Source organism: Sturnira hondurensis, unplaced genomic scaffold (genome assembly GCF_014824575.4).
Source record: "Sturnira hondurensis isolate 20B ecotype Veracruz unplaced genomic scaffold, ASM1482457v3 Scaffold0021666, whole genome shotgun sequence".
Classification (NCBI taxonomy): domain Eukaryota; kingdom Metazoa; phylum Chordata; class Mammalia; order Chiroptera; family Phyllostomidae; genus Sturnira; species Sturnira hondurensis.
This window is the reverse complement of record NW_028094297.1, coordinates 286,039-312,660: the sequence shown is the minus strand read 5'-3', so window position 1 is coordinate 312,660 and position 26,622 is coordinate 286,039. Positions and strand designations below refer to the sequence as shown.

The window sequence follows — 26,622 nt, the reverse complement described above, 5'->3', positions numbered from 1 at the left end:
AAAGTAGCACTCACTCTCAAAATAATGCTGGGTATAAATACCGCGTGCTTTTGACGTTATAAGGCAGAAAGAGTTGATTGGGTGTCCTGCTCAGTAATTTGTAAATGTAGTCCCTGGGAGACGAAAGTACATAAGAGTGGACATTCAGTATTTTCTGGGAGCCAGAATACAGGTAGAGACTTTGGAGCTAGGGAGGAGGAAAAGTGCACATTTGGACAGCCAGGTATGTGTGATAGCCCCAGGGTGTTGGGTTTATGTTTGACCCTGGCTGTGTGCTCAGGGAGTCCAGAATAAGCTGTGGTTTTCTCCAGGTTCCTAGATCCTGGGGCCCAAGACTATAGGGACTGTGCTGTTCTAGACAAGGTATAAGTCATATTCATGTGTGCTGGTGCCTGGTTAAATATGGGGGTTTATGAGGGACATGTGGGGACACCTTCCAGGTGCCACATACTATAAGGCAAGTGTCCTATGTGGGAGCTGTTGAGCATTACAGAGAGCATAGAGCAAGCTGCAGGATTACCTGGGATGCCTTCTGTTGGGCAAATGGGGAGAGGGCCAACTAATCAACTAATCAACTGAGTAAACCATTAACTTTTGGAAACAGACTTTGTCGATTCCAGCAATTCAAGAGGCCCCCTAAATTAGTTTCGGTTTCTTCCTATTGTATAAAAACATTAAGATTCTTGGAGTTGTGAATGGGAGGAGTGTGGAGCCCTTAGCAGTAACTATGGGAAAGGGTTCCCATGAGATGTTGCAGGGAGGTGACCCTGTGATTATGGCCTTGGAGAGTTGGTGGGGAGCCCTGTGGTGGTGGGAGCACAGCCAGTGAGGGTCCTCCCAACAAAAATTAAAGTTCCTAGCTCCCAGTAGGATGTATAATGTGGGCCAATCCAGTGGGTGTGGTGAAGTCAAGAAACTAAATGAAGTGTTTGTGGGACCCCGTAAGGTTGTGAGACTTCACACATATACTTTGGCTTTTCAGAGCCCAAAGGTGAAGTTGAAAGAAGCTTTGCAGATCTCCACCTCACACTCGAGCAGCATGCACCATAGTAAGCAAGGGGGCTCTGGGGTAAACACACAGTTAGCTCTGCAAAATGCCACTCACAGGGTTGTGAACAGGAAATTTAAACAAAAATTGCTCAGTTAAGCATCCAGGTTCTGTCAGAGCTCACCTTCATCCACCCAGTCTTCCTTGGTGACATCTCTGCCATAGTGGAAGGTTTTGGAGGCAGCATTTGGGATGAGCTTGTGTCCCCTGATGTCATGGGCTAGGGCATTGCCATCTCCAGTTTTGTCACAGGTAGAGGGAACTCCACAGGAGGGTAACTCTCAGGAGGGTAACTGAGTTTCCAAGCAGTCTAGTGGGGTTGCATAGATTTGGGGCACTCTCATTAGGTTTTGCTTGCACTTTGATAGCATTTACTTGTATCCTAAATTTTTAGTAAATTTTGGGGATCCTCAGGGGTGCAGCTTGCAAGTAACTGGGTGGTGATTTCCTCCAAGGCAGAGGAGGTCTCCATTCATAAGTAGTAAAAGTTGGAGGCACATGTGTTGCCTAGGTTTAAAACAAATTTAGTTCTGTGTTCCTGACAATTTAATGTTTAACCCTATATCACCAGATATGAGTCTGAATTACATAAGCCTATCAGACAAATCAGATTGAAATTAGACAATGTAATAGTCAGTGCCCAGAGGTCAGGATATCAGTGACTGTTTGGGAAGGGCTGGTGGCTTTTAAACATCTGAGCCATTGGTCACATTTAAGCTGAAGTGTTTGAATCACCTGGATAGTGTTCACAGCTGGTTGCATTTGGGGCATATCTACTCTAGGACTAGCTCCAAATACTCATTATTCCCCCCACCCTGGGATGTCACAGCAGGTGAGCACTGTGCAGTTCCAGCAACTTTCTAGTGTTGCTTGTCTGGGGTTGAAAGTCCATGATGCATATAGCACACTGAGGGCACTGAGTTTACCGTGTGCCTCATGTGAAGATTTACTTTGGGGTGATTGTGGGTCAACAGCTTGTTTGTGCTTCCTCCAGAATGTATTAGTATTAAAATTATTGTATTGTATCACCATGCTGTCATCTAATATTACTGGTGTCAACCAACCTGACTGCCTCTTCCCACCTTTTAGAAATCCACACCATTCCCTGGTGGTTTAGATGCAATTATTTTCACTCTCTGTATGTAGTATGGTTAAGGAAAATGAGTCATCCATTAAAGCAACTGTAGTTTGGAGGTGAGGTCCAGCAGTAGCATAGTGAGTCAGTGTTCTTTTAACAGACCAGAAATATCAATGGCCACAGGGTCATAACTAGCTACCCCTCTCTAGGCCCAGGAGCCAGCCTCCCTTCCAGTACTAATATAGGAGAACTCCCTTTGGCTCCCAGGAGATAGAATGTACCACTGGTCCCTTCCTGAGGTAAAGAGGAAAAGCCCTACTGTCCCATCTAGCTCACTTGTCCAAACATTAGACTTTCATGTATGATTACTGTGAATCACCTTCAGAACTAACACTCAGGAGGGTCTTGTTTAGAGACTATTGAGAAACACATCCACCTTAAACTGAGGCCTGTTGGTTGTTCTCTACAGAGTAGTGTGATCTTTTACAGCACCTACAATTAAGGGTAGGTATTCTGGGCAAAATCTGGAAGCAGCAAATAATCAGAGCACAATGCAATGCCACAGATAACCAAAAAGCAGTGATTTCAACCCAGAAAGTTAGTAAGCAATTTGCAGTCATAGGCATTATATATAAAAACACACTGCACCCACAATCCCATCCTCCTGATCACCAATTATGCTGGGTTGGTATATTGAATTAAGATGTGCATAATAGGAAACTAACAGGAATGCAGTTTACATGACTGTAAGTTGTTCTGGGCGAATTAGTGAGTGAGTGGTGAGTGAATGCAAATCTCTAGGATATTACTCTAAATTACTGCAGATTTTTAAAATAATGTATTTAGGCTATACCAAATTTATAAAACCTGAGACTAAATCAACCACAAGAGAAAATTATGCAATCGAGAGACACAGTAAACATATTATGTATGAGGTTGCATCTGGTGTAACATGGCATACTGTTTACAGCAAAACTTTTCAATAAAGAGTATGCTCTAAAATAACAATAAAAAATCTAGGATAGTAAATGCACATGCCACTGACATTTTTTTATTACATTATGAAGTACTACGCACTGAACATATTTGTGTGTGCTATACTTCCATATGACTGGTAGACCAGTAGTTTTATTCACACAAACGTCACCACAAACACAAGAGTAATGCACTGCAATATAATGTTATGATGCCTACGATGTCACCAGGCAATAGAATTTTTCAGTTCCACCATAATCTTATGGCACCATTGTCAAATATGTGGTCCATCATTGATGGAAACCTTGTTCTGTGGTGCATGACTGTATTTTAGTTGTTTAATACTGGATCTAATTTCCTGATAGCAAATAAAATGAATACAATAACAATGAATTGAGATTATTTGTTCCAATAAATTGTGACAACTATTTGACACTAGCAGGCAGAAAATCTGTGTATACTATAAAAATTTTACCTCACAGAACCTTGAATGGAAATCCACCCTGTGAACGGTATGATATTTACTCTGTTAAACTCTGAAGAGTACTTTGTAAAAGTAAGTGCTGCAATGAAGCAATCAGGTTTTACTGTAGATTAGTTTTGGTGATAAAGTAAGTCAAAAGAGGCTAACAAATTTAGAATTTTTAATTTCAACAGATTTATTAAAATAAAAGAACCACCTCTAGTTATTCATAGAGAGATACTTGCACAATGGTCAAAGAGATTATTTTACTCAGATGACTTGATTCCACATTATCCAGTATGGGTTAGACAAACTTACATTGTATATTGTATATTGATTGTGTCAGTATGTTTTGGGCAGCTTATCCTCACACAAATCGGTGCTTTATAGTTGATAATATGACATGATACACTCTAATGGGGCAATCTGTCCTAGCGGTTAATGCTGCCAACCTAAAAGTAAAAACCCAGAGTGGCAACAAGCATTTATTTACAATCAAAACCCATTGCAATCTATGTCATATGTTCAGAGAGAAAATCACATATGTCCCAATAATGGGGTTGAAGGAAAGGGGTTTTATGAAAGAAGGGAAGGGAAATTATTATATGGATAGAAGAAGTAAATTTATATTGATGTTAACAAGCTAAGTTACTCTTTAGCTAGTTACTCACAGCTAGTCACTGGTTAAGAATGTCCAGAATCATCAGTCCTTGTGATCAGGAGGTCTGCTTTCCTGTTACCATCATAAACACTTCTTTTGAAGAAAATGTTCGTTTGGCTCAGTCCAAAGGTTATTTTGCTTCTTTCAAACATTACAAATGTTCAAGGAACAAGATGTTTAAGGGATGGTGGCTCTGTTTTGAAATGGCTCCATTTATATGAATTTTCTCAGTACAATAGGCTTTGGAGCTGAAAAGCTTTAAGGCAGCTGCTACCATCAGTTTCTTTCTTATTTTGTTCTATGAACTTGGCAAGCTACTTCCTTTCTCTGACCAATGGTTTCTTCTTTGATATAGAAATAATTACCATAGCTACCTTATTGGACCTCTTTTTTGTACAAAGTAAATTAGATTAACAAATATAAAACATACTGCACAATGTCTGACATATAGTAAGCAGTTAATAAATGCTAGTAATTATGAAAGGCAGAATCTAGATGTAAAGTAGTTGTTATTCACACAAGCTAGCTAGCTTTCTGAGCAACTCGCCTCACTTCACAATCTTCTTCAAAGAACTCCTATTCACCAGTAACATTACACATCATCCCCTGCATATACATTTGTATACAGTTTATTTACTTACTTAAATTTTTTTCTTCACTAATTTATTAAGATAAAGTAGCAATAACCATTATACTACTTTGTACTGAACATTTTATTCTCTTTGTAATAATCTTATCTATTCATAATTAGTAAGTATGATCATAATTAATTGTTGCTAATGACATTATATAAAATTTATTAAATATTGAAAAACCTATAGAATTACCATCTCTGCATTCCAAGCTAACTACAGAGTTAGCATGCTACATTTTGGGTCATATCTGAAGTTTCAGTTCCCAGGTCTGAGTGTAACATTCAGATATACAATGGCTTCAAACAATCCAGTAGTAAAAATTTAACAATGATGAGATGTAAAGAAAGGGTTGAGGAATCTAGTAATGAAAAAAATAAACATATATGCAATAATATATATTTTAAAAACAAGGAAAAGAATCACAACTGCAGCTAAAACAATAGGTTGACTGCGGTACAATGCATGTTGCCCCTAAACTGGTAGTTATCATCAAATACGAAGCTACCATGACAAACATTATTTTGTAGAGAGAAAGCTCTTAAGGATAGCATTGATTTGAATCAAACTGAAGAATAATTTGCCTTTCTTTTTTGTTTGAAAAGAAATTCGTTTGTGTCACATCTCATCAAATCTTCGACATCAAACTGCATCATGTTGAAAAACATTCTACTGTTGTCTCTTCAGATGAGTCTCCTAGGAATCACTCTTGGTGGGAATGTTCTGATTTGGCCAATGGAAGGTAGTCATTGGCTAAATATTAAGATAATTATAGATGAGCTGATTAGGAAACAGCATAATGTGACTGTCCTAGCTTCTTCTGGTGCACTTTTCATCAAGCCCACCCATACTCCATCTCTGACATTTGAAGTATATAAGGTGTCCTTTGGCCCAGAAAAAACTGCGGAAATTATCAGGAAGTTTGTTTTGACCTGGATGGAAAATAGACCAACTCCTTCAACCATTTGGAGGTTCTATCATGAAATTGGCAAAGTCTTAGAGGACTTCCATAGGATATGCAGAGAAAACTGTGATGGTGTTCTCAAAAACCAAAAGCTGATGGAAAAGCTGAACAAAAGCAAATTTGAGGTCCTGGTATCAGATCCAGTGTTTCCTTGTGGTGATATAGTAGCTTTAAAACTTGGTATTCCATTTATATACACCTTGAGGTTTTCTCCAGCATCAACAGTGGAAAAACACTGTGGGAAGACACCATACCCTCCTTCCTATGTTCCTGCCATTTTATCAGAACTCACCGACCAGATGCCTTTTACTGACAGAATAAGAAATTTCATCTCCTACCATCTACAAGACTACATCTTTGATAGTCTTTGGAAATCATGGAATTCCTACTATAGTGAAGCTTTGGGTAAGTAACAATTTTTTGTATTATTTGAATTTAAGCAAGCATAGCTTTGTATGACCTCTTTTTATTTTCTATGAATAGTTTTCAGCCCTATATATTGATTACTACTTATTATTGTCATGTGGTATTAAGAAAGATCATAAAAGACAATATGCTTTATGAGTGCTGTTTTCTAATTTTATGGACTTAAAGGTACCAACTAAGTTTTTTAATGCATAACATATAGAGACAAATACCTTAGTTTAAAATTAGAACTTGATTCTCATTTACATATTATTGAAAATAGAAGTTGCCTATAAACTCTAGTGGTGTGTGGGGGAAAGCTGAAAGAGAGAATCTTTCTACTAACCAGTCATCAATATAGACATTTGTGTCTTTGATGTGTGTTTAAAAACAGATATATGTGGATAATCTCTGATCATACCTCACACACTTTCAATTTTTTAATAAGCACTCTTGGATGGGGAGGCTACAACAAAGACTAAGATGAAGTTCTTGGCTTCAAAGATTTTACAGTTGTCAGAGAAGAGAATATTTACAATATGAATGATGTGGATAATGAAAATGTGTATAAATGACAGAAACACTGTAAGGAAGATAGGCAGCATATGACAGGACAAAGTAGTATTCTGAGCAATTTAAGAGTTGAATTGATACACAAGGAAATTTTTCAACAATATGAATTTTCCTGAAAATTAAGTGTGGGGAAAGAAACAGTGTGCCCAGTTTTGTGTAGTGTAGAAGTAATGCATGCGGTTATGGGTATTCCTGATGTGTCAGTACTTAGGAAGATCAAAGTGTAAGATAAGAAGGCTTGGGAAAGAGTGCTGAAGGTGTCAGCTCTGCAAGAAAGAATGACTTAAATAAATATTTTCAAAGCATCTTGTATGTCATGCTAAGAATCTTGGTTTGCATCTAACAAGGAACTGAGAAAAGTTTAAAGGGATGTGTTTTGACAATACTGCATCTTATATAAAACACAGGGATAGGTGTGGACTGTTTTGAGAGTGCGCCATGTTATACTAAGAGTGCGCCATGTTATACTAGCAGCAGCTTCATACGTCTTGTGTTTACTGTGTCTCTTGATTGCATCATTTTCTCTTGTGTTTGATTTAATCTCATAATGTTGTACAGACTTAGTATAGCCAAAATACAGTTTCTTTCCTTTTTATCGAATTAATTGTAGTGACACTGGTTAACAAAATTATACAGGTTTGAGGTGCACAATTCTAAAACACATCATCTGTACACTGTATTGTGTGTTCCCAACCTCAAGCCAAGTCTCTGTCCATCACCACTGATACCTCCTATACCCTCCCCACCTCCCTCTAACCCCGCTCCCACAATCAGCACACTATTGTCTATGTCTATGAGGTTTTTCTCATTTTTTCTTCATTGTTCAATCCCTCCACTTTTCCCCTACCCAACCTCGCCCAACACCTCTCATCTTGCTCCCTAGCTATGCATCTGTCACTATTTTGCTTGTTAGTTGCAATAGTGTATAATAATATCCTAAACCTTCACCCTCACTAACCACTCACTCACTGACTCACTTAGAGCAGCTTCCAATCCCGCGAGCTCCATTGACTTTTTATCTTTCATATTGTTTTCACTATGTCTTTTCTACTTTTAGATATGTACAGATACACAAATATTTATCATTTTAAAATAATTACCTGAAATATTCAATATAATAACATGCTGTACAGTTTTGTAGCCTAGCAGCAATAAGTCATGCCATATAGCCTTGGTGTGTAGTAGGCTTTATCATGTATGTTTGTTTATATGCACTTTATGTTTGCACAACAAAATTGCCTAATGACACATTTTTTCAGAATTTATACCTGTCCTTAAGTGGTGACTGGCTGTACTATTTTCCAAAGTAGCTATACCAATATATATTCCCAGCAACAGTGCACAAGGACAGGTATCCCTTTTTTGCACATCTTCATCAACACTTGTTTTCTCTTGTTTTTTTGATGATAGGTGTGAAGTGATATCTCATTATCATTTTAATTTGCATTTCCCTGATGATTAGTGATACTGATCTCCTTTTCATGATAATTAGTGATATTAAGCATCTGTTGGGTATTTGTATGTCTTTTTTAGAAATGTATCAAATCCTCTGCCCATTTTCAATCAGATCTTTTTTTGGTAATGAGTTGTATCTGTTTTTAGATATTTTGCATATTAACACCTTATCACACATATGATTGGCAAATATTTTCTCCTATTCAGTAGGTTGCCTTTTAATTTGTTGATGGTTTCCCTTGCTGTGTTGATGTTTTTCTAAAAGATTTTATTTATTTATCTTTAGAGGGGAAGGGAAGGAGAGAGGGAGAGAAATATCAATGTATGGTTGCCTCTTGTGCATCCCCTGCTGGGGACTGGCCTGCAACCCAGGCATGTGCCCTGACTGGGAATTGAACCGTGATCCTTTCATTTGCAGGCCCACGCTCAATCCACTGAACTATACCAGCCAGGGCTGTGTTGATGTTTTTCTAGTTTTATGTAGTACCACTGTTCATATTTGCTTCTGTTGCCTTTGCTTTTGATTACAAATCCCCCAAAAAGTGTTCATTAAGACTGATGTCAAGGAGCTTACTGCCTATGTTTTCTTCAAAGAATTCTATGGTTTCAGGTCTTTAATCCAATTTGAGTTAATTTACATATATGGTGTAAGATAGCTTTCAGTTTTATTCTTTGCATATGGCTTTTCAGTTTTTCCAACACCATTTATTGAAGAGACTTCTGTTTGCCCTGGCTGGTGGCTCAATTGGTTAGAACATTGTCCCATACACCAGAAAGAGTGTGGGTTTGATTTCCAGTCAAGGCACATACCAAGGCTGTGGGTTCAATCCCCTGTCAGAGCACATACAAGAAGCAACCAACTGATGTTTCTCATATCAATGTTTCAATGTTTCTTTCTCTCTCTCTCCTTCCTTTCTCTCTAAAATCAATAAACATATCCCCAGGTGAGAATTTTAAAATAAATAAATTAATAGACTTTCTTTTCCCATTGTATATTCTTGGACCCATTTCTATAAATGAATTGACCATATAGGTATGGGTTTCATTGGTGAGCAGTGTTAAGAGAAGTGTTAGTTATAATTAGTGCATTATTTTCTCTGGATCTATTAAATAGTTGTTCCCAAATAAAAAAATCGATTTTATCTCTTGGAATGTAAACAAAAACCTATATATTATATCATTCAGAGAAGATAAATATAGCTACAATGAGGATTATAAACTATCCTGTGATGATATAAATAAATAGTCAATATCATGGGGCTAAAAGTGAAAAAAACGAAGAAATGAGCATTTTATCAAGTAATGAAACTGTTAAGACCTGCAAAAACTCCTTAATCTCCTCATGCATGCAGTAAGCTAACAGAGACATCTGAATATGTGCAACATCTCAGTTCATAAAGTAGAAGAAGGTAACTGGAGAGTTCCTTTCTCATTATATATATATACATATAATATATATATATATATTATATATACATATATATATCTCCACTTTTATCTTGTTATTTAAATTGTTGTTAAGTGCTCCTTCTAAACCTTGGGGTAATAACTATCATGATTACAATGCTTCTTATTCATACTGGTGAGATTATCCCCAGATAAACCTCCTCCATGCTGGCAGTCTCGGTATTACATGTTCCACTGTATTGTTCTTGTAAGTTGATGCTAGTAAAAAAGCCAGGCTATTCCACTAATCCCACACGAGGCTAATACTTCTTAACAATTTGTTCATGGGAACGTAATGAAGATTTCTAAAAATGTCCTTGCTCTCCGATTTTGATAATATTATCTTTCTGATCAAATTATCCTCTTCTGACTTACAATGACTATTTAAGTTAGTTTTACTAAAACACATTCTTATTGATGCCCAGGGATATGAACACTCATATTCAAAACACCAGGTAAGAAGTAAAAGTTGCCATGACAGAGTAACTTATTTTGGTGCAAGCATTTGTATGTGTGATGAATGTGAATGACAAATAGAACCGACTTATTAAAATGACATTTTAAATTTGTAATTTGAATTTATCTTTTACTTCAGCTTGAATGCTTGAATCAAATTCATTGCCATGAATCCATATACCCTCAGGTCTCAAATGGTCACACCTAAGTAAATAAATAGAACCTTCTGTAAGGTTAGTTTTCTGCAGTGTTATGCAATGAGAGCCTCAAGGTGAATCCTTAATCTTTGCTAATTGCTAGAAATTGGATATTATAATATCAATATTCTCTTATTTCAAGTCATGGGTATTTGGTTCAAATGATACTCGTGGATATTATTATGGTAACAGCAGTTAACGTCTATAGATGTCATCCTGTACACTAGGCACTGTGGTAAGTGCTTCACGAATATTGTATCTCTTAATCCTTGCAATACAATTGTGAAGAAAAAACTACTACCAAACACATTAAGATAAGATCATACGGTTACCAGTTTGAGAATGGTGCACAAACTGAAGACTCTGACACCAAAACTTCGAGAAATGTTTTCTCTCATTTTAAAATTTCAGGTACAAATCTAGCAATTATTTAGAATATTTTAGGTTTAAACTTTCTTCGAACTTCATCCTTCCTTTGAGTGCAATTATTTTTTAAATCTGCTGTTGTATTTCTCACTCATAGGAGCTTGCTGAATGGAATTTAATTAGGTTGTAGTGTCACCAGGTAACTTGCCATTTCTTTCCTCACAGTCTCCAGGTGATTCGGTTGCCTGGGAGATTAGCCTGAGGATAGCTTTCTGGTCTTAAGAAAGCTTCTCTTTAACAAAAAGAAAGAAAAGCCTGCTGCAGGTTTCAAATATATTTGTTTAATGTTGAACCAGGTAAAGTTTACTTTTATATTCATTTTAACAATTGAAAAGCCACGTAATTAGGGAAACATTTAAGAAAAGAATAATGCAGAATTTCTGTGCCAGTAAAAACTATTTATACTCCATAAACATTAGCTGGTGCTGCCAACGGTTTCATACTTTGGCCACTATAAAAACAAACAGGTTGTGAATGTGTGTGGGTGTGTGAGTAATCTTCACATGTTAGATTTGTATAAATATATAATGTATTATTCTATGTAAACATTAGATGAGTGATCTCTAAGAACTAACATCATCCGAAATAACAATAAACTATCTTACAAATATGCTAAAGAGAAAAAATCATCAGGTCTTCAAAAAAGAAAAAGTTATGACCATAATATTTAGATCTTTGTGTGAACTAAGTATACCTAGAACATAGGTAATTAGTGTAAAATAAAGTGATAGAAATGAAACAAATTTGAGTGTATATAGCTCCATAGTGTTTAATTTACAGTAGACATTTTAAAGGAGAAAAAATGTATTGGAGTCTTTTCCCCGAAGAGCTATGTATTTTGGCTTGGATCTTTTTTTTTTTTAACCCTTCCTAGTCTTTCTTTTGCTATCCCCTCTCCTTTCTTCTTTTCTTTTTTCCCTTTATTTTTAAATTTAACTTAATCTCGATTTTTTAGGACCTTTCAAATAACTGCTGGCAGCATGACCTTTTCCAAGATGACCCCATGGGCCAGATAACAGCCACACGCCCAACATCCAAGGTGGAGTTCTTTGTGGGAAATGCACAGTTCCCAGAGAGAGGGCTGCCGCTCTTTTGTTTCTCTCCTTCTCAATGAAGGAGAGTATGCAGAGTATGCAGTTTCTCTCCTTCTCAATGAAGGAGAGTAGACGCTATTATTTTTATGGCTATCATCTTGAGTTTTATATTGTTAACATAAAAATAAAAGGTCAGAGTGAGAGGCGATAGACATTTATTTGATATCAAGAAGAATAGTATTTTGGAAGGACTGATTGAAGCAGAAATCCAAACAGCTCCAAGTTGGAGACAAAGCCAAAGCGTGTTAATGAGAAAGGGAAGGAGAGTAACAGTATTGGAGAAAACTTCCTTGACAGAAAGTGTGAAAATCTCATAGTTGGCAGTAGTTGGTGCTACTGGCTTTCATTTGCTGACTGGATTACTCTGTTTCCCATAAAACCCATTGCAGAAAGCGTGCAAGTTAGCTAATAATTCAAAAAAAAATTTAACTAAATGGTAATAGAAGGAAGGCATTTCTTTGGTGCCAATAAGTTAACATAGTGACACTAAATCTAAACAAGACTTTTAATGTTCAGTCCAGTAGTCATAATATCTGTTTTCTTATTATACTTGCAAATAGCTATTTGGGACACAATGCTGCTTTAGGCCCAATCCAAAGGTTATTTTGCCCTGTTTTAACATCCCAAAGGTTTGAGGCATGAGATAACAGGTTGCCATTTTAAAATGGAGATTATATACTTATTAAAATAAGTCACTTGAGAACTTTGGTACTGGAGACTGAGCATGACTGAGCATGACTTGTGGAAGAATATGCAGCCCTGGGGGACATCTGCACAGTGGGGGTGGAAAAGTAAATGCTCCTCCTTTCTATCTAAATTCTTCTGGCTGGACTAATAATCAAGTTAACAAGAATCAGATTAATAGCAGAAAGTGACCAAAATTATTGTATAGGTACATATGAGGTTTTCATAGAATGTGAGACTGAGGACAGATCAGGCAGTTGGGCTTGTATGCTATGTTGTTCAAAAGGTAGGAGACAGAAAAGCCAATGTTTGGTAGGTAATTTTTTTTATTTTAAAGAATTTATTTATTTAATTTTATAGAGGAGAAGTGAGGGGGAAAGAGAGGGAGAGAAACACCAGTGTGTGAGAGATACATGGATTAGTTGCCTCTTCCATGCCCTCAACTGAGGACCTGGCCCGCAACCCAGGCAGGTGCCCTGGCTGGGAATGGAACCAGCAAACTTTTGGTTAACAGGCTGGCACTCAATCCACTGAGCCACTGCAGCCAGAGCTGGCAAATAAATGTTTGCTGGGCCATATTTAGCAATAGAACACAGAGACAACTTTGGTCAAATGGGCCTTTTCCTCCCTATCACACACTAGTTATATTAAATTAGAGTTATCTGTGGTGATGCCCCCCTTCCCGGAGCAGGTAGTCTATCTAAGTACTTTTAGGCAGTTAGAGAAAAGTTAAAGGTTTTTTTTTCAGTCTCTCATACTTGAAAATAGCCAGCTTAAAATAATCAATATCGTAAAGGCATATTTTAAGGTGGCAAACTCTGCTTCCCTTTGGCACCAAAGCTCAGGTGCCTCAGTGAGAGAAATGAGTGGGGGTGTTGAGACAAAGTAAGATTCCCTTCCCACCATATCGTATACAACTAACATTTACTGCACACAGATGCTCTTCTGAATAATTGGTGGGCACTATTTCATTCAGTGCTCAAAACTGTAGGAATTAGGCCCTACCATTCTCCCCCTGTTTTGTAGTGAGAAAGCTGCATAACTTGCCTGAGGTTATAATCACAAAAGTGAGGAAACATTTCATGGTAGACCTGGAGCTAAAATGAAAATTTTTAGAAAGATAGTTTATATACAAGAAAACAAAGGTAAAAAATGTTTATCTAAATGTAAGCATTCGAAAAAAATAACTAAATGCCAATCAAGGAGCTAAAAAAAAATTGAAGCCTCACATTAGTGAGGCTAAAACTTTAAAGTTACACAGGAGTTGATTACTCATGTTCCTACAACACTGTAATGGCTAGTTTCCAGACCTGTGGCTGTGGAGCCACCTCCAGATCCAAAAGGCAATGAGAAACGAGTCAAAACAGTTAAAGCCTAGCCGTTCTGTACAATGCTTAGGGAGCATGCGGGAAGAAGAGACCTTCAAGTCAGGGCATGGCTTTGGGGGGGAAATTTGTAAGAACTGACTTCCTTACAACAATGTTGTTTTAAGGACTTTCAATTTAAATGATAGCATTGTACATATTTTAAATTTTTTTCTTCTAATTTAATTTTAAAGGGATGAACTAAACGTTCTTCTGTAAGCGTTATATACAAAATCATATTAAATATCATTCTAGTATTTATATCTGTTTTATTCCCCCTTTGAAGTCCTTCCTTTAAAGTAAACATATGGGAATAAAATTAAAACTTGATTCAAAGTACAAGGACGTTATTCTCACTGGTGAAAAATTGCTATGGCTATTCCACTTTATATATAAAAGCAACTTATAATAAAGACACAACTTGAAGGGACTGTATGTTTGATGAAGTGGCTTCAACAATAAGTGTTACTTTCAGTTTAACCTAATTCTGAAAAGAGATAGTAAATTAGAGACACAGTGTATAAATAATAGTTGTTATCACAGAGTACAGATACCAGGCTTACTACCTGCCTGCCTGTTTTTTTCTTTAATAGAAAACCATATTTCATTTCTGTTGTTGAAATAATATTAATGCACATAAGAATTTTAATTACATTGTTTTCCTTTTCATCTATAGATCAATTGACTTATGAATAAGTGTCACTGTTACACTAAATATTATTTTATTTGAAAAAAACTTACCTAAGTTTACTTTAAAAGTTTATTTACATCTGGAAAGAGCTACAGTAGGTTTGTTTCCATAATGGGCATCATCATGCCTAAGAAATTTGTCTTTCTTCTGGTTTTTAATTTGACTCTGACTGAAATTGTTCAAAGTGGAAATGTACTAATTTGGCCATCGGATGGTAGCCATTGGTTAAATATTAAGATCATTCTAGAAGAGTTGACTCAGAGAAATCACAATGTGACCGTACTGACTTCATCAGCAACTCTATTCATCAACTCTCATCCTGATTCTTCTATGAATTTTGAGGTGATACCTGTTTCCTTCATGAAGAACGATATAGATTCCTTAATTGAACAGATGATAATGCTGTGGCTAGACCATAGACCAACTCCTCTCACACTCTGGACTTTCTACAAAGAACTAGGAAAACTCCTAGATACTTTTTTTCAAATTAATTTACAAATCTGTGATGGAGTATTAAACAACCCCAAGTTAATGTCAAAGCTTCAGAAAGGTGGTTTTGATGTGCTGGTCGCTGATCCAGTAACAGTCTGTGGGGAACTGGTTGCTCTGAAATTAGGAATCCCATTTATGTACACACTGAGATTCTCTCCAGCCTCAACAGTGGAGAGACACTGTGGGAAAATCCCCGCACCTGCCTCCTATGTACCTGCAGCCTTGTCAGAGCTCACTGACCAGATGACCTTCGGTGAAAGGGTCAAAAATACCGTATCTTATCCTCTGCAAGACTATATATTTCAGTCCTACTGGGGACAATGGAATTTGTATTACAGCAAAGTTCTAGGTAAGTCTCTACACTATTCTCTTATTAATAACTCTTGATGACCTATTTATTCTTATTGTTAACAAAGCAAAAATTTTCCTTCCACTGCATATGCCAAACTGAAGTAAATGTATTGATTATATCTTCATACAAGTCCTTGAAGTAAATATATTTATTATATCTTCATACAAGTAAATATGCTGATTATATAAGTCCTTGATCTTCATACAGGTCCTTTATACATTATCTTTGGAAAGGTTTCTTAAAAATGAAATGGTAGTATTAATATGTATGCCATTAATGCAAATAAATGTGTGCCTATTTAAGAAATAGCTTTTCAATGCATAAATGAATCTTCAAATATAAATAGTAGTATCTTCACTAGTATAAATCATGGTACTACCAAAAAGTACTTTGGCAAAACTTTTGAAATGATACTTGATTTATTTTCCGTCATCAGTTCTTCATTCTTTTCTTTGCAGAAAAAAAGGATTAAATATGGGAAATTTGAGTTTTTGCCCTCCTCTGCCTCATGTTGTCTCTCCATTCTTAGACTCCTCTGAGTGTTTGGCTAGTACTGTCTTCAACTGAATTTTTTAGTGTCCTCTGGCAAGCCTCGAGTTTCCTTGCCTTGCAGATTCCTTATGAGGATCGAGCAAAGTAATGCAAACTGTCAAAGCCAGTTCTGATTGGCTATTTACTTCTCTTTCTGTCTTTTATGAGCCTCTTTCCTTGATTTTCTTCCTTTTATGTTTTTTTTCTCTAGATCTATCAGTAGTGTCAGGGGTATGAATTAATAGTTGATGCTATCAATGGTACTTTCTTATACAAAATATTGTGCTTTTATACAACTTTTGGCCTTCCTCTCACTCCATTTCTTTTTTCTCTCTCTCCTCCTTTTCCTTTACTTTTCTCCCTTTTCCTTCCTTCCTTCCTTCCTTCCTTCCTTCCTTCCTTCCTTCCTTCCTTCCTTCCTTCCTCCTTTCCTTCCTTCTTTCCATCTTGTTTTCTTTGTGTAAAAAAGTGTTTATTGAACAAAAACCCAGTATTCACAACTTTCGTATGTACTGGGAATACAATTAGCAAAACACATCAAAATCTGTTCTACTCCCATAGAGCTTACATTCTAGTTAAGAGGAGACAGATGATAAATAAAATAAATATGGAAAATAGGTAGAATTTTAAAGTGTGACATATGCAGTATAGTAGAGTAAGAAAACTGATTGTTCTAGGAGTAGAATTATACTCTTAAATAGGATGGTCAGGAAAAGTCTCAAGTAAAAGGGCATTCAAACAAACACTCAGGCAGTGAGGGCAAGAGCCAACAGACTCTTTGGAAGAAAAGCCCTACAGGCATGGATGAGAACAAGCAAAAAACCTGTGGTAGGCCATAGATGCAGGAATATTTTACTGTAACTTGATATTAATCTTTTGTTTTACAAGTAAAATATGTATAGATATATACAAATATATACTATATATATATACATACATTCATATATATGTGTGTGTGTGTTTCTTTCCTTGATGCTGAAATATTCATCCAATTTTCCACCACTTAAACTTTTAAAATTCTTGATGGAATTGGCCTAGAGGAAAAATATTGAACATGTTACACATATAAATAAAACATATGCAAGTTAATTGCAATTTACATATATGTTTAAAGATATATTATTTAGAATTTTGAAAGTAACATCTGCTTTAATGTTCTTTATAATGCCACTTAACTATGTTTTCTTTATTTCTGAATTCCAAGTTTCATATGCCTCAAAAATATTTTTTCTGTAAATTTAGATGTTAGTCATATGATTATTTTCTAAGACATCCAAAATATGTTCAATAATAATTATCACTTTCCATATATGTATCCCACACTGATTATTGAAGGTACTATATAAAATAATATTCTACAGGCCTTAAGTAAGGGGTTTACAAAAAGTAAGGTTGTGAAGGGTCTTGAGATTCTGGGTTTAAGTTCCAGCTGCTAACTGTGTGATCTCAGGCAATAATATGACAAATTATATAATGTGTGAAAAAGTATGTTCTCACCTTCTCATTTTCAAAGGACAATCTGTTCCAGAACTCTTGAGAAATAGATCTTGAGAAATACAAGTTGAGAAATTAAGTGTATTATTTACTTAAATCTTTCATACTCCTCATGTTACTAAACCTATTTGAGCAATAAATAGCACCTTAAATATTTTATTTCAAAGTGAAGTATTATTGTCAGAAAGAACTGATATAATCCAATTTGTCTTTTGTTTTCCATTCAGTTTTTAAAGTATTAAGCCCACCTGGTAACTGTAAACTGATACTGAAATAAGATAGGTACTTTATACTTGATATTTGTTATCTTTGAAAACAGGATATATGATAACAATACAACTTTAGTCAAGTTTAGTCAAGTTATACAACTTTAGTCAAGTTTCTATTTCAATGGCTGTTCTTCAATTCCATGGAAAAAAGGCCAGAAAACATAGCACGATTAAGAGTGGTAAAGAAAAATTTCAAATATCTGTATTTAAGGAAAAAAAACAAGAAAACTTCTAACCCCACTGGTTAAAAATCCTGTTTTATTTGTCAGGGAGGAGATTCTAAACTTTATAGATGAAACAAACAAAGATGATTATCAGCTCAATTTTAAGAATGCTTCTAAAACCTAGTAAAACAGGCATATTTGAGAATATGACAATCATTGCTGTTCCTTTCCAAGAGTAAATTTATTCATGAATCTCACCCAGGCCCAGTGTCCTGCAGGGCACCTTGAAATTACAATAAGCCTGATTTCTCCCCTAATCCTTAAACTGAGAGATATGCTGTACAACGTGTAGATAATGTGGGTAATGTTTAGGACCAGGCTGTGCTGTAGCTGTAGGGAGGCCAGGGTTATGTACGCTGTAGTGAAAATAGCTAAACAGGTAAGGCAACTTGAATGGCCCCATTCTGCCTGTGTCTTGGCTTCCCAGTCTTTATCTTCCCCCGGACACTGCAGATCAGGAGAGCAGAAAGCTTAGTACCAACTGATGTACTACTTGGCTATTGTAGCGTACTTTTACTTGTCAGAACTATGTTGGTTCTATGTTGCCTTCTCTTTCCATCTATGTCAGATAGATTTCCTAAAATTAATACTACCCTTTTCCCAGCCCATGGAAAAAATATAAGCCTCTCTATATTTCCTCCCTAACCCATTTGCCTAGAACTGAGGTAGATTACTCACAATATTATTTATATTTGATCTCTGGCTCCCCTGTTGGAACCCAGTATTTTGTTTGTTAGTTTTTCTGTGTCCCATTCCCATTCAAGGCCCCATTCCCAACCTCCTGTCCTTTTCTGGAAAACTTGAATCTCTCTGTTAATCTTTCATCAGGAGTCTTCTAATTCCTTGTCACATGCACCTTTGCTGTGGTCAGTGCTGAGGTGCTCTCCAATTTCCTGCAAACTTTCTTTTGAAGTAAAACATAAATCAAACATTTCAGCTCATTCAAGTTTCACAATGTGAACCCACCCATGCAACCAGCACCCAAATCCAGAAATGAAATGTTACAACCCACAACTCCTCTTCATTCCTCATACCAACCCCTATGACTCTCAACTTAGGGTGAACACTTTCTTGACTTCTAATGCCATAGATTAATTTTGTCTGATTTTAAACTTGATATAAATGAATGGCACATTATATAGTCCTTTATATTTTGCTAATTTTACTTATCATCATGTTTATTATATTTATCCAAGTTGTTACATGTAAATACAGTTTTTTCATTCTCATAGTTATGTAGAGTCTATTGAATTAATAAAACACAATTTACTTATCCATTCTACTGTTGCTGGACATTTAGACTCTTTTTGTGTTACCTATTTATGATAAACATCACTATAAACATTCTTGTACATGTGTCTTTTGATAAAGGTACATGTGCCATACTGTTGGGTATATTCATAAGAGTGAAATTGCTAGGTTATAGCATATGCCCATCTAGCTTAAGTAGGTACTGCTAAAAATCTAGTTTCCCAAGTTCTTGTATCAATTAATAACCCCACCAGTCATTCACTAGAATTCTAGTCGTTCTCCATTATTTCCAACCCTTGGACACTTCTTAAATTTTAACCATGACATTGATAGATAGTATTATCCCATTTTTTTATTATTAAGGGTTAGTTGACCAATGGCTTAAAAAGTTCATAAAATATACAGTGTAATTTATTTTGCCAAGTGTATATACTTCTGTCACTAGCACATCTATCAATCTTTTGGGTTCCTCTCTAACAAAACTACTCTCCAGACATTTTCAGATACTTATCAGGCAGAAAAACTCCTGAAAACTAATAAGTAAGCTTTCATTCTTTTTCACTTCTGTTTTTGTTGACTTTTTAAAATTCATCTTCTAATTATTTCAGTTGTAAAAGTGACATGATTATATTGTCATTCACGTTCAGTTTCTGATTCACCAAGAATCACTGGCCTAGTTCTCTATTCTGTGATTCTGTGGTTAATTAACATCTATGATAATTGTACCATCTTTATTGTTAAGGAATAGGTACTCTAACTAAACACCTAATTGGTATCAAGCACTTTGATAAATACATTGCATTTATTATTGCTAATCCACACCCAAAACCTCCAAGAACATTTATTATCTACCTTTTAGACACAATGCATTAGAAACTCAGAAAGATTAAATAATAGCTGAGTTCACAAACTATGTAATTGAACAAGATAAGAACCTAAAAATATTTAGTCTACAACATGAAAAATGTATGGTTCCCAGGAGTAAGCCACTCCATAACTTCCAGGATTAGAATTTTAGAAGTCATAGACAAGGAAGAGAAAAAAGCAAGGCTGCACAGCTCCCTCCCACCCTTTGCTTGGCAATCTAATGTGTCCTCTTAGTATTCTCTCATCCAACCATCCTGAGGATACTGCTGTGGCATCCTTTTAATTTGACACAGTTTGTTTTTCAAGTTAAAAATCTTTTGAATACTTTGGTATAAGCTGTCTGCACTCTCATAGATGAATGAATGGTCCTGAATTTGCAGAAATTTGCCTCTTACATATTTCTGGGTTTTGTGACCAGAAACATGCATAGAACTTATGTTTATGTCAATTAGCCCATGATAGAATTGTTTTCATTATACATCATTGCAATTAATGTCAGTTTCCAATAACCTACTGATGATGTTAAGTGACTTACTAGACTCTTAACTAGCTCCTGAGGAGAGAAATAATTATTGTTATTTTTATTACAGTTAATTGCATTTTTAAACTGACATTTTTTATTGAGTCTTTGCTTCAAAAATATATTCTTTTCACTTCTAAAAATCATCTTCCGTGTCTTTTAGAGTGTTCACCAATGTTTCTCATACAGGTTTTGCACATTCGTTAATTTTAGCCAATTTGTTTTGGTGGTGTTCTCATTATTTATTGAGTTATAGTTGTCATGTAATATAGTACACGTTTAAGGTGTACAAAGTAATGATTTAATATATAAATATAATGTAAATATATTTAAATATAAATGATCACCAAAATAAGATTAGTTAAAACACTCAGCGTTTCAAATGGCTACAGTTGTTTCTGTGTGGTGAGAACTTTTAAAAGCTACTCACATAGTAACTTTCAAAGATACTATACAGTATTGTTAAATATAGCCACCATGTTGTACATGACACCTCTAGAACTTACTTATTTTATAAACGAAAGTTTATACCTTTTGACCACCTTCACCTGTTTCTACCAGTCCACATACCCCATTCAAAGAAACCAACTTTCTGGTCTTTGTTTCTATAAATTTGGCTTTTTAAAAAATTTAACAATACTGTATAATATCTTTGAAAGTTACTATGCAAGTAGCTTTAAAAAGTTCTCACACGTAAGTGAGAGCATAGTATTTGTCTTTCTCTGTTTCATTTTACATAGCATAATGTCCCCAAGGCTTATTGATGTTGTTGCAAATGGCAGGATTGCCTTCTTTTTATGGCTGATTTATATTCTATTGTGGATGTATACCAAAACTCTTTCATTTATTCATTCATTCATTGATAAGCACTTAGGCTGTTTCCATGCCTTAGCTATTGTTAACAATACTGCAGTGAACATTCCGGGAGCACCCAGCTTTTGTCTTTTTGATAATAACTATTTTAACAAGTATGGGGTGATATTTTATTTTGTTTTTGATTTGCATTTCCCTAATGATTAGAGATGTTGACCTCTTTTTCATGAACCTGTTGGCCATTCTATGACTTCTTTGGAAAAATACCTATTCAAGCCCTATGATCATACTTAATTGGATTATTTTATTTCTTCTTTTGCTGTTGAATTGTATTAATTCCTTACATATATTGAATAGTAATGCTTTTTCAGATATGTGCTTTTCAAATACTTTATCCCATTCTATAAGTTTCTTATTTGTTTTGATGAACATTTCTTTTACTGCGTGGCATTTTAGTTTGATGTAATTCCACTTATTTATTTTTGTTTTGGTTGTTTGTGTTTTGGATGTCAGATCCATCAAATTATTGCCAAGACAAATATCAAGGAGATTTTTTCCTATGTTTTCTCCTAGGGCTTTTATGGTTTAAGACCTTATATTAGTTTGTAATTTATTTTGAAGTATTTTTTGTGAATAATGTAGCATAGGGATTCAATTTCGTTCTTTTGCATGTGAATATTCAGTTTTCCCAGCACCACTTGTTGAAAAGACAGCTTGTTGAAGTTCTCTGTTGAGTGTTGTTGGTTCACTTGTCAAATATTTATTGACTACATGTTCATTTCTGAGCCCCCAGTTATGTTCCACTGGTCTACACATCTGTTTTTATACCAGTATTATGCTGTTTTGGTTACTATGGCTTTATAATATAGTTTGAAATTAGGATGTGTTGTGCCTTCAGCTTTGATCTTTTTTCTCAGGTTTGCTTTCACCAGTCAGGGTCTGTCATGATTTCATGTAAGTTTTAGAATGTTTTCTATTTCTGTAAAGAAAGCCATTGGAATTTTTTAATTTAAACTTTTAAAAATACATATTATTGATTATGCCATTACAGTTGTCCCATTTCCCCCCTTCATTTCCCTCCACCCTGCACACCCCCTCCCCATCATTCCCCCCCTTTAGTTTATGTCCATGTGGCACAAGTTCTTTAGATTCTGTATTTCCCCTACTATTCTTGCCCTCCCCCCTGTCTATTTTCCACCAACTGTCTATGCAACTTATTCTCTGTACCTTCTCCCCCCTTCTCCTCCTCCCACTTCCCTGTTGCTAACCCTCCATGTGATCTCCATTTCTATGGTTCCACTCCTGATCTAGCTGTCCTCTTAGTTTGCTTTTGTTTTAGGTGTGGTTGTTAATAACTGTGAGTTTGTTGTCCTTTCAATGTTCATATTTTTATCTTCTTTTGCTTAGATAAGTCTCTTTAACATTTCATATAATAAGGACTTGGTGATGATGAACTCCTTGAATTTGACCTATCTGAGAAGCACTTTACCTGCCCTTCCATTCTAAATGAAAGCTTTGCTGGATAGAGCAATCTTGAATGTAGGTCTTTATTCTATTTTCAATTACCACTTAGTCCCCTTATATTCCTACACCCCACAATTACCACACTGTTGTCCATGTCCATGACATTGTGGAATCTTAATAGGGATTTCTTTGAAGGTCTAGATTGCTTTTTCTGCTATAAATATGTTAACATTATTAATTCTTACAATCCATGAACATAAGATATCTTTCCATTTATTTGTGTGTTTTTTTAATTTCTCTAATGTTTTCATTTTTTCCAGAGCTTTCGCTACCTTGGTTTAAATTTATTCCTAAGTATTTTATTGTTTTTGGTGCTATGGTAAATAGGAAAATATTTTATTTACTTTTCAGCTGTCTTATTTTTAGTTTACAGAAATGAAACTGAGTAGTGTAGCTATAACTTTAGTAAATTCATTTATTAGTGCTAACAGATTTTTGGTGAAGTCTTGGATTTTCTATATATAAGATCATGTCATCTGCAAACAGAGATAATTTTGCTTCTTCCTTTCTGATTCATATTACATCTTATTTATTTTTCTTGCCATACTGCTCAGGTTAGGACTTTTAGTACAATGTTGAATAGGAGTGGTAAGAGTAGGCATGAATAAAAAACATATAATAAAGATTATACATTTTAAAAAGAAAAAAAGCTTTCAGTCTTTCACCATTGAGTATAATATTATCTGGGGGCTTTTTGGTATATTTTTATATAACATCTTGAGCTGGGCAATTCATTGCAAAGGAATCTTTAGCAATTTCTATATTTCCTAAAATTTAGGAGTTCTCTCTCTACTTGTGTTAATTAGAGTTAATGTTAGATAGAATAGATAAATAGAACATATAATGTTAGCTATTTTAAGTTGTTAGGTATATTATTTAGCATTCTGAGAATTATCCTTTAAAGAATCTTCTTTAAATCTACTGTCTTTACATTTTTTGCTGTTTTCTATTATGATTTTTTTTTGCTTTTCTTATATTTACCCACATATTAGTCATGTTCTACATTGACCCTTGTCTTGATTATTTACCTTGCTTTGGCAAGTTTGACTTTAGTGAATGTAATACAAGAAGTCCATTAAAAATTGAAGCTTACTCTCACTGCTTTGTGAACCCTTTGTTTTGTGATTTAATTTATCTGGCATACTAAATGGTGTGGTATACATAGCCCCCAAGATCTTCACCCACAAATATACTAGCCAGATTACTGCAAAACATTACTGCAAATTATGTCCCCTAAGATCGAGTAGCCCTCTGTGATCCATACTTACATGACCATGAACTAGGTCAGCCCAGAACAATTCTGCTTAGTTTTCATCAGAATTGTGAGCAGAACCACGAGCTAAATAGAATGTTATTGTTTTAAGACAATAAGGCTTTGGGTAATTTGTCATTCCATAAGGTAAATCTAATAAAAAATATTTCTAGCTTTGACTTACTCTATTTTTTTAATCCTAGAACTGTACCTTGCTTTCATGTCTATATAAGCAGTTTCTTTTGTGCACATTAGTATGCAGTACCATGCTATAGGTGTTTAACAACTGGCTTTCTGTTGTTAAAAAGTAAAATAAAAAAATTCTTTGGTAGCATTAACTTCTCCTGTGGTATAAATTCTCCTACCTGTACTAAGTTCATGCTATTGGTGCTATAATAGACAGCTTCAAAAACCCTCTAAATATTAACAACTTTCATGAACCTGAGGTAGTCAATCCCAGATAACCTTTGGCAGATCCAGTTACATCAGCCTTGATTGATTTATGTCAAATTTCATGAACACGAGTTTTATTATACAGAAAAATGTTCTCTCCAACACATTTTGCAGATTAATATCCAGGCCTATAAATATTAGACCCATATATTTCTTTTTTTTAAAGATTTTATTTATTTATCTTTAGAGGGGAAGGGAAGGAGAGAGGGAGACAAATATCAATGTATGGTTGCCTCTTGTGTGTCCCCTGCTGGGAACTGGATTGCAGCCCAGACATGTGCCCTGATTCATAATTGAACTGTGATTGTTTGGTTTGTAGGCACATGCTCAATCCACTGAGCTACATCAGCCAGGGCTTAGACCCATATATTTCTTAATATAACAAATATAAGCATATAATTTTTTTGCTTAGCAAAACAGAAACTACTCTTTCTTGGAGATATCTATCCCTCAAGAGAAATCTTGGGGAATAAATAAATGCAACATACTGCAGTTCATTTTTGATTGGTACAGCATGCCCCATCTCCACTCTGTATATTATCAATATATGCATTTTAATATACATCATTTCTCACTCTTCAGGCATCCATCAATGCCCATATTCACCCTTTTCCTCCCTTTGCTTGATGGATTGAAACACACACCAGTGTAACTAATTTGGTTTAAGGCCCTTAACCTCATAGAGTCCTCTGCATTTCTTAGGAATCTTCTACTCATGCCCTATAACACATTCATGTTTTTAAAATGAGCATCTTGTTTTCTAAATCTCTCTCAATCAGTCTCCTTGCACCATACCTTGAGTACCTTCTAACTGCTATTGCCGTTAAATATAATCAACATATATAATCATAATCAATTTAATTTGTTTAAACTACTCTAATAAAAAACATTGTTTTTATTCACAGAAAGCTAACCAAGTTTCTCTTTATTTCCTGTATATTCTTTGAAAATATACCTTTCTGGTTAAGAAAACACGTTCTGTAATGCCACACAATCTCCACGTTCACTTCACTTAGTACAAACTTGGATGCTCACAGTGTAAAGAAAGGAATTTTCATTTTGAAAAAATTTCTCATATTTATTGCACCCTTCAAACTCCACTTCTTTGTGTATTATTGTAGATATTTAGTCCATTTTTCCAAATGCAGCCACCTACATAAAAAATCAACCTTTAACTTTCATTCTTTATTTCATTTTATTTTTTAAATTTAATTCTTGTTCAAGTACAATTTTCTGTCTTATATTCCCAGCCCTGCCCACCCCCCGACAGTGTTCCCCACCTCCCTCCCATTTCCGCCCCCCACCTTAGTTATTGTCCATGTGTCCTTTATACTTGTTCATGTGAGTCGTTTTCATTTTCCCCTGTGATTCTCTCCCCTCTCCCCTCTGGTCCCTGTCAGCCTGTTCTGTATTTTAGTGTCTTTGGTCATATTTTGCTTGCTTGTTTGTTTTGTTGTTTAGATTTCTGTTAACGGTGAGATCATATGGTATTTCTCCTTCAACACCTGGCTTATTTCGCTCAGCATCATGCTTTCCAGTTCCATCCATGATGTTGCAAAGGGTAGGAGTTCCTTCTTCCTTTCTGCAACATAGAAATCCATTGTGGAAATGTACCATAGCTTTTTGATCCAGTCATTTACCGATGGGCATCTAGGTTGCTTCCACCTCTTGGCTATCGTAAATTGCGCTGCTATGAACATCGGGGTGCATAGGTTCTTTTGGATTGGTGTTTCAGGGTTCTTAGGATATACTCCCAAGCGTGGAATTGCTGGGTCAAAAGGCATGTTCATTTTTAGTTTTCTTAGAAAATTCCATACGGTTTTCCGTAGTGGTTGTACCAGTCTGCAATCCCACCAACAGTGAACTAGGGTCCCCTTTTCCCCACAACCTCTCCAGCATTTGTTGTTTGTTTCATTGTTTATGATAGCCAATCTGACTGGTGTTAAGTGCTATCTCATTGTGGTTTTA

General features: G+C 35.4%; 1 protein-coding gene and 1 pseudogene across 1 annotated transcript in view; one reads left to right on the top strand and one right to left on the bottom strand.

Moving 5' to 3' along the window:
• The window catches only part of LOC118978259 (UDP-glucuronosyltransferase 2B31-like), a 421,339-nt pseudogene that overhangs the window by 224,786 nt on the left and 169,931 nt on the right, over window positions 1-26,622 (bottom strand).
• UGT2A1 (UDP glucuronosyltransferase family 2 member A1 complex locus) overlaps window positions 1-26,622 on the top strand; it is a 62,302-nt gene that overhangs the window by 3,045 nt on the left and 32,635 nt on the right. Inside the window, exon 2 of the mRNA XM_037033628.1 lies at window positions 5,463-6,226. Within this exon, the coding sequence (XP_036889523.1) occupies window positions 5,512-6,226 (715 nt within the window). The 5' untranslated portion in view covers window positions 5,463-5,511. The remainder of the gene's footprint in view (window positions 1-5,462; window positions 6,227-26,622) is intronic.